This window comes from Dendroctonus ponderosae, unplaced genomic scaffold, assembly GCF_020466585.1.
Source record: "Dendroctonus ponderosae isolate FM_Combo_2020 unplaced genomic scaffold, Dpon_F_20191213v2 Dpon_F_20191213_101, whole genome shotgun sequence".
Taxonomy (NCBI): Eukaryota; Metazoa; Arthropoda; class Insecta; order Coleoptera; family Curculionidae; genus Dendroctonus; species Dendroctonus ponderosae.
The window spans coordinates 33372-50621 of record NW_026017122.1 but is presented as its reverse complement, the minus strand read 5'-3'; the positions used below and the strand labels follow the sequence as shown (position 1 = coordinate 50621).

Genomic DNA, 17250 nt, shown 5'->3' with positions numbered 1-17250 from the left:
ATATTCTTCTATATATATATTTATATTCTTCTATATTAGGTGCTGTTGGATGTTGAAACATGTTTTTCGTAGTTAGGTTCCGTGCTTCAAGTGTCCAAGTTGATAATCATTCTAAATAAATTTGATAGCATATGTAATGCAGTGAATGAAAACTTTCACTAGGGACAAACTCATAAAAGTTTGTGTTTTCTGGCCATAAACGCCTAGGTTTAAAGCTTTAACCGGTTCCTAGTTGAACAGATGTCCACCTAGGCGAACGTAAGACACATAACCCCGTTATACCGTAAGTTCTCAATACGGAGAACACAAACTTTTGTAAATAATAATGAAAATCTAGCAAAAGTTAAGTTGCAAATTTTCTTATTTTGCAACAACAAACAACTACCCATAGGTGTATTGTTCAACTTTCGCTTCATTTAACTCGATTTAATTTTACACAGTATACGAGTTTCTTCTAAATTAAGCTGCTTAACTTCAAAGTAACTCACGGATCAGTAGTTTCAGGGAAGCAAAAACTTAACTATGTCTATGCAATGCATTTGAGTGATAAAACTGAGCTAACCCTTAAGCCCCTATAACATACCATGTCTCTACATGAATAAGTGATACACTTTTAACAATATTTCGTAATTAGGTTAACCTATGAAGCAACTCTCAAAAACTAATGAGTATAAAACTTCTAGGCTCTCTTACATCTTCACTCTTGGGTTCATTTTTCTGCTATGTCTTTGTCCATGTATCCCCTATCTCTCTTCTTCTTCAACTCTTGTCACACGATAATTAAATTCCAACCGCAATCGCCTATTTCTTACAGGGTTCCAGAGGCCGTACCAGAGCCAATGTGCGTCGCCCCTCACTAGAACTAGTTGACAGTGAAACCTTTAACACTCACTCGGCTTCACAACCCGCTGCTGCCCAATCGCCTACTTTTCCTGCCCAGTTGCCCGGTGGACCGGTACGTTTTTTGGGCGCCACTCCGAACGAATTCTACGACCTCCCAGTAAATTAGTTTTTGAGAGAATACGAATTACCCTCTGTTAGCACTCGAGCAAGCACACTGGGCAACTAACTTTTAAATGCCATACAAATTGAACTTAAACATCCACCGCAATCAAGGCACTAACTTGGTGGGCTTTTACATAAATACTCACTTAAACCAACGTGTAGAATAAATGCATTATCAGTTCCTCAGAACATCCAGATGGACTTATACGAATCATGGTACCAGATTGGTCCAGGGTCACTCATTATATTTTGACCACCCATCTGGTTCAATTTATAGTAGTAGTAAAAAAGTTCAGGGCTGCTATTGAAATCGGATGGCACAAGATTGACGAAAAATGGTTGTAATTTTCAAAATAAAATTTTCATAAATAAAATTCTGCCAAAATTTGCAAAACTCGGGACGTTCAGTCTGAAATGTAGTTTAAGATATTTAAGTGTGCGTTTCTAAAAACGCACAATATCAAAAAGCACCTACACTTTCCTTGGACCTCGGCGGGAAACCTATATTGAATACATACTTGATCCGTCTACCGTCTAATTATATTTCCAAATGTATTTCGCGTTTTCTTTGCGTAGAATTATAACATGTATTATTTGGCTTTAATTTTTCACTCTTCCTATAGGTATCTCACATTAACATGTCATAAGTATTCCTGTTGGCTTGTATTGTGCATTCGCAGCTATCAAACTCAACTCGCGCATTTTCTGCCTGTTATTGCACATATATGCACATATGCACATCTTATATTTAGAGTGTTTGGGCTTTTAATGCTGCCTCCTGCTGCTTTAAAAAATTAAGCACAAATATATTTTCATCAGAACAAAAAATCGAGCATCATATTCTTTTTGGCTAAATGTCGCTTCTTAGAAAGCATAACACTAGTAGCAAACTGATGATTTTGCAGAAACAGCAAATTATGTCAAGCAATAATAATAAAACTGATACGGTTGGGAACAATTTAAAAATATTCTTCTAGTTTTTTGAAAATATTCATGTTACTTATAGTAAAAAAAATCTGTAAAATAGAAGACTAACAATAATTTAGAAGCAAATTGCGATATTTCTTACAAATCTTTCGGGCGGGCAAACTATAATCAATGAACATGTGGCCAATCCAATTTTTATTACCAAGCTAAAATATTTCGAAAATTTGTACTATGACATGAACGCTAATAAAACGGATATCTATCACCTCATCATATTCTCTCAACTCTACTTCCAGCACCCACCCACCTTATTAAGAATGAGCAATTTATCAAGCTTTTTGCCTAAACCACAGCATAATTAGATCACTTTCTGCAAAAATGTTTCATAATTCTATTGCCATTTCATTCGGTAGCAGGTAATAGAATAGAAATACATTTTCTGCAAACAATCGTGCCTACATCCACTTATAATTAAAATACGTATCTATATGTGTTTAGGACGAACAGGCTGATAAAGCAGAAAGTACCAAACAACCATCAGCTTCAGTTTCTGAAAATGATGACGAAGCAGCTAGTCAAGATGAGTCCGAAACAACCACTCCCGTGACCGGAATGAAAAAGGTTAGTTTCCATTAAAGCTGAATTATTTAATGTTATTTTCCCACGAATTTTACTAATTATAGTCAATTTTTTCAGGTGGCATTGGATTTGTACGCGATCTCTCAAGGGACCCAGAAACTTTTTGGTGAAGAAGGTTCCGAGTTGAGCACAGAAGAAGATAAAGATTATGGTAATTATCTGTTTGTTGTATGTGTTGGCTAATAATTATCGCAACTACTATTCAGTTGAAAACGTTTTAAACTTTTGGTTTCACCTAGCTACCACTCAAGACTCATCATCTACTGAAGAAATCGAAACAACAACCCCGACAACTACAACTACTACAACAACTACAACTACTCCAGCACCTACAACCACTAGAACGACAACCACCACCACAACCACGACAACGGAAGCTCCAACTAAAGGTATAAAAAAGTCTGCTTATTACATATAGGTATTAATAACAGAGAAACCGGAATTTAAAATTTAAATTCCGGTATTGTTGCGGCTTAGAAAATATTTTCCAATGCGGTTTAGTACCGGTTCCGGTTTTTTTTTGGGTTCCAAAATCTATATAATACAACGAACGAGGGCAGAGATAGAGGCTTCTAGGCTATCTAGGAATCTCATTATTTCTTCCTTTGCTGGTTGTATCATACAACATATATATGTATATAAGTATTGAAATTTAGGTAATATTAAATGGAACAACATTGAAATAAAGACTTCCAAACATAAATTAAATTAATCGTGTTAATTTTTACTGAATTTTGTGATTTCGCGATTTTTTCTTCTTCCTACTTTGACTCAGATCCACAACTTACAACAGGGGTAATTCCCCTTCTTTCAGTATCATTTCCGTTTAACGATTGTCTTCCGTGGTTTGTGTCTTCACACTCTTCACCCTCTTTTGAGGAGTTGGTTTTCATCAGAATTCCAATTTTAAATTTTGCGTTGTGGATTATCGACAAACTAAAATGATTCAACGTAAAAACGGAATTGAAAAGTAGTGTATAAACGTACGTTCCTTGCGATAGAAAAGTCGGTAGGTTCTCACAAATAATTGTATAATAAAACCAATTTAGCTCTACGATTTTTCGATACAATAATCTGCGCATTAAAAGCCGGTTAATTCAACTATCCACCTTGAATATTTAATCAGCCATTTTCACTCTTCAAAATTCAAAACAATTCTCCACAAAATAATTCAAATCCATTTTTTTTGTTTAAGAAAATGTATTTTGTTTTACCTGAAACCCAATTTTACCAATTTCTAGAATGTTTCCGAAGCTTTCGAAAATGTATTTTCAAATTACCACGCATGTCACGTCGAAAGCGAATAGTTTTTGTACCATGATTGAACTTTGAAAACATTATTAATGGGTGTTAATTGAGATCTTTGATTTAGCAAGTAGATTTGGTGGAAGACGTACCGTGATTTCTGGCAGGAAAAGCACAACCACAACTGAAGCTCCTGCTGAAACAGAAAGCAAACCAAAGAAATTTGGACGTCCCAGTTTTGGGGGCAGAGCTAGAGGTAAACCAACGCCAGCCCCAGCTCCAGTTGAGGAAGATGTTCACAAGGAGGAAAGCAAACCAGTCAGTCAATCTAAGGTAGCTATTTCAGATAGGCTGATGTCATTAGACACATGTTTATGGCCGACTTATTTTCAAGCCGCCTGGCCGCGCAAGGTTTGGTGCCGCAAGGCCTCGAGGAAGAACAACGGCTGCTCCAGAAGAGGCTAAAGATGAAGTTAGCACTTCTGCGCCATCCACTGCTAATCACAAACCCTCATTGCCCAGATCGAGGCCCACTTTTAACGCATTAAGAGGTAGAGGTAGAAGCACTTCAAGTGCCCCACCTACTGAAGGTAGTTGTTGAACGTACTTTTTGTGCAAAATCTAACACATTCATCAATTCCCTATAGAAACTGTCGCTGATTCAGAATCTAGCTCCTCCGAGCCCAGTTCGACCACTGCTCGTCCACCAAGACGCATTGCTGGAGGCAATGCTAATATTAAACCCTTAAGGTAAATGAGGACATTTTCACATTTATTTTCCAAAACAGCGATTGAAACCCAAGTTTGAACCTGATTAACGTTATTTTAAAAGAATACTTAACAGGAAAAACGAATCGCAAGTGATAAAGGTCTTACTTTTATGTCATATATGCAGGTTTCGGTTAAAGGTTTAAAAAATGAGCTTTGCAAAACAAAATTTAATAAAATGGTAGTTTATATTTTACGGTTATTGGCAATCTTTAAATTATCACCAACCGTTCAGCTCAGGAAGTTAGATGAAAATTTAAAAGAAATAATTTTGGAATCGGATCAAATTGCCATATACACATACTTTTGTACCAGACAGGTTTATTTAGCATTCAAATATATGTTTTTCTATTAGGCCTGGACCAAGGATTAATATTGGCGGTAGGCGGACTACACAAACTACAACTACCACTACTGAATCCAGTAGCATATCTGAAGAAGACCACGCAGTTTCTGGGGACGAAGAAGAAGCCCCCGTAGAAGCTGCAAGCGAAAAGGTAGGTCAAGATCTCACCTAGTCCCTTCAACATTCATTTTTACGCGTACATTTTATTTTACGTTTGTGTAGATTAAGGAAAATTGCAATGTTACACGAAGTGGTGTAAAACATTATAAATCATACGAAGCGAAAAAATTTATACAAATTTGAAAATATTGACAAAACTCGACAGAAAATAGCATAAGTTAGGGCGGGTTGAGGTTGGCGACAATGAGAATTAGAGACTGAGCTATAGTTGATGAAGATGTCTTTGTCTATTTTAGAAAACTTCATCTGTATAATAAAAACTCGGCCCATTGCGTTTATTCCACAAATGTTCTCGTTCATGCATAAGATTAGGAAAAATCCACTTGCTTCTTCACAAAAATCGAAAAAATTCTAAAAAAAGAAGTCCGAACGTCGTTACTTTAAAATCTTGCATGGTGGAGTAATAAAACTCAAGTTCAAAACGCCCCAGGAAGTTTTACTATTATAGTTTCCAGAGATATCTTTATGGAAGTTTTAAAATCAGAAAAAAAATAATTGATCCCGCTATTTTTCTTTGCAAGTTTTTATTCTGGATGGGTTACATTTTGAGGACCATAGGACTAAAAATGAAAACCATAAAATTTAATTCTGTTAAGGGAGTTCAGTTTTAAGAGCCGTATATGACATTTTTGTAATGCTTTTGAGTGTAGGATATGCTCCTATTAAAATTAGACCAGTAGGTATATAGATTTGACTAATTTTATTTCTTCTGGTTCAATTTTAATTGTTCAATCAATATACTCTTGGGGGAAAAATATGTAAACAGTTGTGATGTCACGTCTATTAAACAATTCTCAAAAAAGTGGCGAGTTTGATTCGTAACCGCAAATTTAAAAGTGCAAAGTGTACACAGCCTCTTGGGTTTTCAGGAAGAAGCTCCAGCATCAGTGCCTGTAGACAATACTCCTCTAGGCCGACTGCGGAACAAAAATCGCTTGAATATTCAACCAAAAGCAAAATCGGCAAGCGCAGCAAGCGCTAGCTCAACTGTTCAAGTAAGGAGAATAAATCCTTTGTTAAACAGACGAAAACCAGGACAGACGACTGAGGCCCCGGCTAGCGAAGCGCCTAGCAGCGAGGCGCCTGAGCCAGAAGGTAAATTCACATACTTGGAGTTGGACGAATTTTTCTAATTACATGAATATACTGAATATTTCCCACAGAGGAACCCGCTGCAGAAACAGAACCTTCCACTAGTTCTTCAAGTACCACAGAAGAACCGAGAGGGCTCAACAAATTATTAGCCGGAAGACGACGATTAGCTGCCAGAGTACCTGGTACAATCAACCACAAATAAGTAAAATGAAATTTTGAGTAGTAATCTGAAAATCCGCAAAAATATTATCAGCATTTAATTAGACACTTTGTATAATTAGCGCTTCTAATTATTGAAGGAAAACTTTCTGTTTTATATTTAAAATTACATTTATATTTTTTAATGATGAAACTGAAAAATGCATTAGCGTGTAAGTAATTTCAGCGCTGTGAATTGAGAAGTTACAAAACTGTAATTGGAAAAATATATTTTTTCTGCAAGTATATATCTGGTTAGAATAAGATGGGCTATACTTATTTCCTTTCGAGTCTTAATCAAAATTTATAGATGTATTTTAATGGTAGATTTAGATACAATGATTTTTAGTTATAAGAACTAGTTTACTTAAACTTTGCAGGCCTGACATAGTGCCAATATTTGAGATTAGTTGTATCCTATTTAATTTCTTCTAAAAATGTTTTGTCATATATTTGGCTGGTGAATTTTAGAAACACTTTATATAAACTTTACACCTTATATATTCTTTTATCTCTTTTCAATCGAACATTATATCCCATACGTAATGCTCAGTCTTAAACCATGTATGAATGTACCAATTCTATCAATGCAATTATTTATTATTTGGTTTTCGTTGTTACTTTTCTATTTTAAGCGACTTGTAAATAATCTTGAATAAAACTCTTAAAACAAATTATGTTCGAAAGTGTATTTTTATTTTTGTCATATCAAAACGTATCGGTCTATTCTATATATACATATCATGTAGTTGTAAGATATTCTGCCAAAACTAAAAGTACTTTCACTAATAGGTATATAATTAAATTTCCTATCACCGATGCTAAGAGTAAACAACTAGATCATAACAGTACTTGTACAAACAAATAAACGCAATTCTCTCGCTACAAGCGATTCCAACATATTCTACAAGTAATAAATTATTTATTTTATGCAATATAAAAACAAACAGCATACCACTAGAAACGGAGAAAATATCACAATTTTATTCACAACTCAGTAATAATATGGATCTAACATTCTTCTTAGTGGCTACGCACCCGAATAAGACAGTTTTAACAATGTCGTAACTTAAACTATATTGAAGAAGTGAATAGAACACATGCATTCTACACGTACAACTTTTAAGTGATGGCAAATGGGTTTTTTGTAACGTATTTACTTTCAAATTAAAACGTAAAAACAATATTGATTCGTCAATATTTAACAACTAATGTTGATCATAATAATTATCAGCCTATTTACGAAATAAAAAATAACAGCTAACAACTTAGCAGATCTTAGTTACTTATAAACAACGGCACGAAAGAAGTGACTGGCAATGGCATGGTATGGTAGTTAGAACTTATTTTAATTTCTTTCTTTATTTTAACCAATTAGCTGGACTACTTGCACTCTCAACCAAAAATCTATTTCAGTGCGTTTGACATGTATGCTCGTCGTGCAAAATAATAAATTACCATTATTTTTTCCATTATGTTACCGTTGAACCTGGATTGATTTGCGCTTCCAGCTCGGTAATCAATTGATTTATATATACAGGGTGGCATTTTTGACCATCTCAGGATTTATGAAAATACCTTCTTCAGCCACCCAAACTTTATTTCTGAGAGAGACACATTTTTGCAACGAAAATGCCCCTACGGGTCTATGCTGTCTTGAATACGCAGGGTGGTCCTCAACTAATGCGCCAAAATTCACTGTATATTCTTTAGGAAAAAAGTTGCGTTTCAGGCCAATTTGTCTTATCTGAAAGCTAATAGCTTCTGAGATCCAGGGTCTCAAAGTGTAAATAAAAATTCCGTTTATTTTTAATATACATATTCTTAAACAGTTGTTATAATGAGCATAAACAAATGTGTTTGCAAGTTTTTCAGATTAGTCTAGAGCCATTTAAAACATCAGGAATTTAAAAGCAAATGAGCCATTTAAATCATAATATTTTTTAAATATCTCTTTTTGTTAGCCATGTGGCGTTTTACGATATTTTCTAAACGAAAAATGTGTACATAGTTCAAGTTAATATATCACACTGTTGTCGAGATATTTCACTTTGAACCCTCTAGTGATGTTGATGTGTAAACTCAAATTGAATTCCTAAAATTGTCGTAAATTGAGATTTTATGTCGTAATTTCAGATCAGTTTGGTGTCAGTTAAGCCTGGGAGAAATATTTTAACCTTATTACCCACTACTTTGAATTTATTGAAAACGCCCCGACAGCGTTTTTTCGAATCAAGAAATGCGCGATATGGTTTGTGTTTAAGCGCAGGACAGTCTTAAATGCTGCAGAAGTCTTCCGCAACAACAATTAATTAAGTGTAGTTAGTTAAGACTTTAAAGTAGTTTAAAATAGTTCTTAATGTGCTTAAGTAAGCTGTTTAACATTTGTTAAATTTAGCTTTATTGACAATTTCAGCATAATATTTATTTTATTTAGAGATCCAAAATTTGAGTTTTGGAGTTCAAAAAGCACTAGAGGTTTCGGAAAACGGCATTTAAAGAAGCGATATTTTAAGTTCCAAACAATTTCTGATGTTTTAAATGGCTCCAGACTATTGCAGATAGCGCCTTCTAAGATCTACAAGCTGGGTAATAGAAAATTCGGATTTTTCGATCTAAAAACTTGCAAACACAAATTGTTATAGTCATCGCAAAACTGGTTAAGAATATATTAAAAATAAACGAAAATTTTATTTACACTTTAACACCCTGTATCTCAATAACTATTAGAATCTTGCAGATAACACAACTTTGTCTAAAACGCAATATTTTTGTCTAGACTATATGTCAGTCAATTTAATAACATTAGTTGAGGTCCATCCTGTATAAAAACTAGCCAGAGAATCAATTGTGAGCGCGTCCCAAACAAAATCCAGATAAGTTTTCCTTCGCTGTAATGCTGAGCGCAAAAGAAAGCATTTACAAATCAACATACGGCTGGAATCTTAACTTACTATACATATTCTCACTCAACATTACTCAACATATTCAGAATGTGAAGTTAAAATTTTCATTAAAATCGAGCACAAGCAACAAAATCAAAATCAAGTTATGTATTCCGTCGCTCTTTATGATGACACCAAAGAAGTCTTGAAAAATAACGCTTTCATTTAGCCAAACCTTTGACAAAATATAAATCTGTAAAGATTGCTTCCATAGCTAGCATTTAATTTAGTATAAAAAATCAAATGCGCCGGATTTGTTTATCTTTGACTGAGAAACCGGTTTTATTTACGGCAATGATTAAAACGCGTTGGAAAGTGAAACTTTGAATATTGCCGTGTGAAAGGGCACATTCTACAAAATAATCAATAGTAAAAACGTGAAATCGAACTGCAAAGTAAATAAATCAATGAGTCATACAAAGGGTGAACAAGTAAATGGTTATATCATCATGTTGGTTCTAGAATTCGGATTGCGGCAAAATTTTATTACAGTTTAGGACAGGCAATGGACGGAATCGGTCGCCAGTCCTTTGTGTCGTGTGAATCGCGTAGTTAGATGGAAAATATAGAATCATTGTGATCCTTAAGGAAAGTTTATAATTCGAAAAGCATTAATGCATGAATAGGTAAAAAATGGAGAATACGGGCGCCAGCTAGCAGAAAACTGGTAAGAATGATGTATAATCTATAAGTCCGTTCGTTTGATGTGAGTTTTGTTTGAATGAAAGTTTTATGGACTATTTACATTTTTCTTTTTTTGCTCAACTAAACACGTTTTCTTTTTTCTTTCCAGGTGGCACGATGCAGCTTTCGGTAAGTTTGGCATTATTTTTCCCCTGGTTACTATGTAGATGTAGAACTTTTAGTCTCATATTATTGACTGGTATTTTATATTGTTGCATTTAATATTTATTTGACGGGGAACGACGAGGGAGATTTTGGATTCTGCATTGGGTTTTTCTAAATTTTTTCATTTCATTTTTATAAAACTAATTTAAAGTCAGATTTTGAACATAAACTCGCTGTTCTCGCAGTCGCAGTACCTCCGTTTTCCAACGATTTCGATGGGCACTGTTATGTAACGTAAAATAGAAGTATTCTGCTGCGAACACGATTTTAATTATATATTTTATTAGTGTTTTTCTGTTGTAAATTTCAATTTTTACCGCTTTTAAGTTAATAATACCCCGGAATCCAGACTAAAGCGCCTAAAGGTATGTTAATCTTCTTTATTACTTTGTAATGATCTAGTGGATAGCGCCTTAAACGGTGGCAAGTGGTCCTGGAATAAGAATTGAAAAGAAAATTTCACATCTTAAATACATTATTTTTGCCAAAAGAATTGTGCTAGAGATTTTCCGCGGCCAGAATCCGTCCAACTAATGCAGTTTTTTTGCTGTCTTGCGACATTCTGGCTGTAAAATGGTCCAGATCAAGATTATATCCAGAATTGCGGCTGATCTTCAAAAAATTTGAGTCACTAAATTGCGTTGATTCTGGAAATTTGGATTTGAAACAAATGCAATTTGAAGCTGTTAATCAAAGAGACTATTGCCCAATTCGTGATGTAGTTTTTGGTGAATCTCTCATATTGTAGTTGTTAATTTTTTGCGAACTAACTTAATAGCCCCAGTAATCGCCCCCTATGGAAATAAAGCCGATTTCACATCAGCCCGTATTTTTCATCAATTTAGTATATAAATTATCATAATATTTCATAAATTTATTTTTCAACATCGATTTTGAGTCATACGATGATTATATGAAATATCACAAAATATTTTACAACAGTATATCAAATTTTCGAATGTGAAAGATGAAAACAAACAAAAATAGAACAAGACCTGCCACTTGTATAAAAATGATTTAGCTATTTTTATAAACGTGTAACTATATTTATTTTATATCAACGGTAACATATAAAGTTTAATAAGACAATGGAATGTTGTGGTATTTGATAAAAATAACATAATGTTGAGCCTTAACCATGCCAAATCACATTGACCTATTTATCACATTCTTACAATCGAAATAAAATATGTGAAGATTTTTAAATAGCTCTAACTTTTCTGTGAATTAAATTTGCCGAAAACATCACTTTTTCATCATATTGTCGGGCTTTTATATATAACAAAACACCTACTATCACTGTTATAGTTCCCAATCCGCTTAGAGGTGTGATGGGGTTGTCGAACATAAATATTGACATCCAGATGAGGAATGCACGCTTAGCAGTGTTCGCCACACTAACGAAAAAAAAACGTTCTGTATTAATTAACTTAGCAATGTGCTGATAAGTTTTATGTTTTCTTGGCACTTTAACTATGTTAAAATTAGAGCATTCAATACTTACCTATGCGTTACAGGACTAATGTAGTCCATAAGTACATATGCGGTAATGCTTTGAAAATGAAATAAAATTCCATTTAACACAAAACAACCCGCCAATGCAATGGTAACTTTGGTCATATCTAAATCGACCAAGAATACAGCAGCTGGGATCTGAACTACTATGCTGGCTACACTAGTATAAAACTGCAGCTCAGCTGGACTGAAATGTGCGATTTTCACAATTATACACGATAACAGTAGTTTATAAAATTAAATGAATATTTTTAATATTATTGAAACAAAATGTTACGCATTGGACATGATGTTGACTGTTGACTCTATAAAATCTTAATGTGTTAGTACTACTTAATATATATAGAATTAGATTCATTAACAGACCAGGTAAGTTTTAAGCTGCTACGTCGATAAAATGAATATTGTTATACAGGGTGAGTTAACGAAGCGACACCCCCTCTTTAGATCGTACAAAATTAGCGACTCGAAATAACCTTTTATATAAAAGTGCTGTGGTTGTCGCCAAAACATTTCTTTCTGTATACAGAGTAGCCCAAAATACAGTTATGACAGTTAAACTTATTTTTTTAATAGAATAGCCTACTTTTTAATCCAGGTTCAGGTCTACATTGAATTCGAAGTATTTTTTGTATAACAAACTGTGCATGAATTCAATAGTTTTGGACATAACGACATTTGAATATGGGAACGCAACAAAAATAAACATTATAATTTTTTTTATAAAAGTAAATTTAAAACAATAATCTTTAATAAATTTATATATTTTTTAATAATCAATGACATTTTAAAGTAATATTAAAACAAATGCTCAAAGGTATTCCCTTTTTGCCTGAGGCATAATTCCAATTTTCTAACGTTCGACTTAAAATTCAATATAGATCCTGAATTTTGATTAAAAAGTAGGCGAGTCCATTAAAAAATGTAAACTTGACAGTCATAAATTTGCAGAAACAGAAATAAATAATTTGGCGACAACCACTATACTTTTAGAAGAACTTTTTTTCCAGTCGTTATTGCTGTACGATCTAAGATGAGGGTGCTGAGGGGTTTTTTAATTGTCTATTATGAGTTCAAGTTCAATTATTCCATAGGAAAAACACATTGATTGCAAAATTAGAGCCTCCCTTTGGGTAGGCAAGGGGTTCAATCTTGATTTACTAAACGGCACCAACTATTTTTCATTGCAGATTCAAATTCTGAAATTAAAATTTATTATCATTCATTATGATTATTAAGCATTTATGATTCGCCCTATTATTGGTTGCAAGTGTCGTTAATACTTGTTTATAAAACGTTTCCCCTAAAAAGAAGGCACCAGACCAACTCTATCTTTCCAACGGTCATGGAATTTTCGATTAAGAACTTCACGTGCTACCACCGAATGAACTGAACCACTGAACAAACCTCATGGAGAAACGAAATTATTTTCTGCGTTCTTGGCTCAATTCTTCCAACAATGGCAGTTCGTTTTCCATAATATTTAGCTACATTTCACGATTCAAGATTAAGCCGTTAGTACTTGACAATTTAGTGAAGCTAATGCAGATTTTATAGACGCAAATACACATTGTGGTATTGTTGTATTCGATCAGGTGCCCATTAACAAAACGTTATTATTAGAACATTGTTTGTTAACTCGATCAAAAGAAAGTAGTGGTCGCCCTTTCCCGAAAAACTCTGATCGTAGATATTAACATCATTATCAAGACGCATGCCAGCTCGTCTATATACTTACAAAAATTATTTATATTTCCTGATGTACAACATTCTGATGTATTATTTAATTCCGAAATAAAATTAACTGGCTAAAACCAGTCGTTTCTTTAATTTATTAAAGTTAGTTGATTGTAACGATATTTATAGTAAATCGAAAAAATTCCAAGGCTTTTTTTCCGTGGGATTCTAATCTGCAATAAAAAGTGAGCGATGCCTTTTAAGAACTCAAGATTATCAAGTAGCATCAGAAGGGCACGACATTATATTGCCCGCGAGAGAAAAAATTAAATCGTTTGTTTCATAGAGAGCTTATTATTTAAAAGTTCAACAAAAAAAATTAATAGGTACTTACGTATACTTAAACTTATCTCCGGAAATCAACATTTTGGAATAGACATTTTGTATACATTCGGTAACATTCGTGGCCATTGCAGCTAGAAACCCAATCATATCAAAGCTTATTTCATTAACAGAACATAATGCCAATCCAGACATTACAGGTAAAAGGCTAAGGTTTACATACAACCCAGTTTGTTCTCCTGAAAATAAATATAATAAATAATACGGAGAATAATACTTTAAGGGATTTCATAATGTTAAAGGATTTTTATAGAGGTGGTAATCAGTTCAGAGCAAGCAAATATCAAAATTATAAAAGCTACAATGTTATGTAACAAACGGCATTTCTATACAATCCAACATTTCTGGGAAATATAGGTGCTTCAACTGGACACATTGATAACATGTTATAAGCTATAACACCTATTATTGTTGTTATTGTTATTAAGTTGAAGCACAAAATATGTCACAATTTAGAGGGAATGTAATTTATAAAGGGTCAGCATTTTGGGAACTTTTATTCCAAAATACACAGTTGGTGATATTTTATTAGCATAGACCTCAACTCACGGCTTCAAGTTTTTTAATTAATTTATGTATCGATCTGACTTTTTTTTATATCTTTCCCCTCTATCTTGATTTTTTTATATACAGGGTGTCCCACCGGGAACCGCCGCGATCCATATTTGCCAAATATATTTAGGAGAAATTTGGAAATTGAACAGTGTGCCGAAGTCATTTTTGAATTGTGTTTCTTGCTGAAAATGACTTACTTTAATCGAATTTCAACAAAATTTTGATAACTATTAATACAAAGTGTTAAAAAAATAAGTTTCGAAATGACGTTGAAAAAATCGCCCTAAACCATTTTTTTCAAATGGAAACCCCCATTTTTAATATAATTTAATCTTATTCAGTATTAAAAATAAGGGCATTATAACTAAGTCTCCTTTATTTTAAGGTCAAGCAGGTATGTTAAATAAAATACTTAATATGACAATTAATCAGTATATGTACTTACCTAACAAAAATCTTGATATTAATACGGTAAAAAGCGGGGCTGAGCTTTTGATTGTCTCAGTAAAACTCACAGCGACATAATTCAATGCTACCAAACCCAGGACTACGGTTGAAAATCGAAAACTCCCAACCAGAATCATGTGTCTGTAAAAACCTGGGGGCTTGTTCAATCGCTGAGATGGCTTGTACATGCCACATGGAAAGTATAATTGAACAAAACCACACAAAGCTGTCATTAACATTTGTGATGCTCCTGAAAAGAGTACCTTTTGAATCAGTTGAAATATTTAATCACTATGTATCAGGGTGGCCTTTCACTCACATATGTGGTTTGATCAATTATGATTTAGTCCCATCTTCTAGATATGTTTAGGTTTAGTTAAAGGCTTAGTAAAGTAAGCATGTATTTTTTTAAACTGTTTACTGTACCACAAAAGCATTTTTGGTTGCTATTGCTATTTATCATCAATATAGGCTGCTTATTCGCCAGCACTTAGCCAAAAGTACATTATTACTGATTTAATAAAACATTACGAAATATCACATACAATCTGCTGACAAAAACTTGCTGGGAGAAATACCGAGTACTTACGTGAAAAAACTTTCACAGATCGAATCTTTTGAGAGAGTAACTTTGAGGCATTCTCAGATTTTTTTTCGAAAACTGTGTGTGCCTTGAGACATTTTGTAAAAATGGTTTTCGAGTCCTTTAAATTTTCCAACACATATGCATGACTACATCGACCGACTTTTTAAATGTGTTTTATTATTTTACAAAACGGGTTTCTTAGAAAACGATTGTTCTAATCGGCAGATTAGTAATTACTTAGTGGATCGCACTATCCACTAGTGCACAAGGAGAGTGAAAACGACCAAAACTTTTGTTAAATTATGGCGGGATCTAAATGATTCTCACTCATTTATGAAGGAGTTTAATTAATTGTCGAAAAGTCAATTCGTAGAAGCAAATTGGCCTCTTGTAGACAAGTTCTTAGTGTAGTGTTTTTTACTTGTGTCATGTGAAGCTAAATTTACGTGAAAGTGCAACGGTCGGAATTCAGGAGTCGGTTATGTTTTGGCAAAACCTGCGCAGCTAAATTAAAAATGTTGTCTTAAAAATAAATTAATCTACAAAGGACAAGCGGGCCTTATTTGGCTAAATGAAAATCTCTTGAAAGACCACACACCAAGTTTCGAAGTTGTGCAATTTTAGGTAGGTAACTAAATTCTTCATACTTTTGAGTTAACAAATTTTAAACATTAAGGTCCATTTTGTGAAAATGTGCACTAGAATCGGTGTGGTGTAGTCTAAGTAGTCTAAGAGAATCATTTAGAGATATAAGTATGTTTTTAGCTCATTTATATATTCGAAATTAGATCAACTATAAAAGCTTCTTTCGAAAATCTTAAATTAAAAAAATAACTAAATCTCCTGATTCTTCTATTTCTGCAATAGCAGTAAATGAGTTTGGAGAACCCAGTAGTTTCTCTTAGCACATACAAAGGCTTATTGGTAAAGTTATCCCGCCTCTATCAAATATGCTTTGCATAAAAAATAATGATTTACATGAACCAATGGTGCCTATAATTTAATAATGCGGAATACTAGTAGTCATTTATAAGAGGTGAATAAATAGATCACGGTTTCTTTAATAAGCTTTAGCCTTAACGCGGTACCAATTGTTGGTACCAATTAGAATAATCCTTCAGGGTTTATTTTGTTAAAGCTTTATTATTTGATAAATTCTAAATATTCTAGCTGTCTATATCTATATATTCTAGAGTCTATAGTTGAAAATTAAGGGCCACCCACTGTACCTACGTTATACCTAATCTAAGTACTAAAAATTCATACCTAATACTGTTGGATTCCCATTTAAGGAAGTTAAAATGTGTTTATTCAAAAACAGTGTACAACCACTGAAAAAATACCAAAGTAGAAGGAAGGTGAATGCCCTAAGGTTGAGCAATCCCTTTTTCCTTGGAACTTCTACTACATTGATCACCTCCTTCTTGAGGTCTTTTTCTTTTTGAATGCCATTTGATTCGCTTTTCTTGTTGCTTCCAGGACTTGCTTTCTCCATATTTTTAACTCGAAGATTAATGTAATTTCTTCTGCATTCTATATTCAAGTTAATTTTTAAACAAATAGTTTGCTACTATCAAGGAAGCATTAGCAGAAGCCACTTTCAATCACTTTCACTTTTATTAATATGATAAAATCACTTCACTTCTGCCTGTCAATCTAAAAATAAAATGTTGGCTTTGTTTAATCTCGCATAGATAATCAGCAACATACATTATAAACTTTCACTTTATTCACTAGGTAGAATCTGTTATGAAAACAATAAACTGTTAACCTAAAATTCTTCTATTCAGAATATTTATTGTAGAGATGGGTAAAGGGTATCGATGGTACCAAACCATTGCCGTTTTTATTTATGGCAATGTACGATGTGT

General features: G+C 33.5%; 2 protein-coding genes across 3 annotated transcripts; one reads left to right on the top strand and one right to left on the bottom strand.

The window, feature by feature from the left end:
• Positions 1-781: 781 nt before the first annotated feature.
• LOC109539039 (endochitinase A) lies at positions 782-7077 on the top strand. Of its 2 annotated transcripts, none has more exons than XM_048662350.1 (10): positions 782-955; positions 2431-2553; positions 2629-2722; positions 2811-2960; positions 3944-4149; positions 4211-4406; positions 4464-4566; positions 4940-5081; positions 5980-6205; positions 6274-7077. In XM_048662350.1, the coding sequence occupies exons 2-10, from the start codon at positions 2545-2547 to the stop codon at positions 6405-6407; spliced, it is 1260 nt and encodes a 419-aa protein (XP_048518307.1). In that variant the 5' UTR covers positions 782-955; positions 2431-2544; the 3' UTR covers positions 6408-7077. The 2 variants fall into 2 exon arrangements, with proteins under 2 accessions (XP_048518307.1, XP_048518308.1); XM_048662351.1 differs by having other exon boundaries at positions 782-1000.
• On the bottom strand, positions 7078-17125 carry LOC125502887 (solute carrier family 35 member E2A-like). Its single transcript, XM_048662352.1, has 6 exons — positions 17090-17125; positions 16646-17035; positions 14792-15043; positions 13784-13970; positions 11702-11899; positions 7078-11594 (listed from the first exon to the last, which is right to left on the bottom strand). Exons 2-6 carry the CDS (start codon positions 16872-16874, stop codon positions 11399-11401), a joined length of 1062 nt encoding a protein of 353 aa, XP_048518309.1. The 5' UTR covers positions 16875-17035; positions 17090-17125; the 3' UTR covers positions 7078-11398.
• Between the last annotated feature and the right edge of the window lie 125 nt (positions 17126-17250).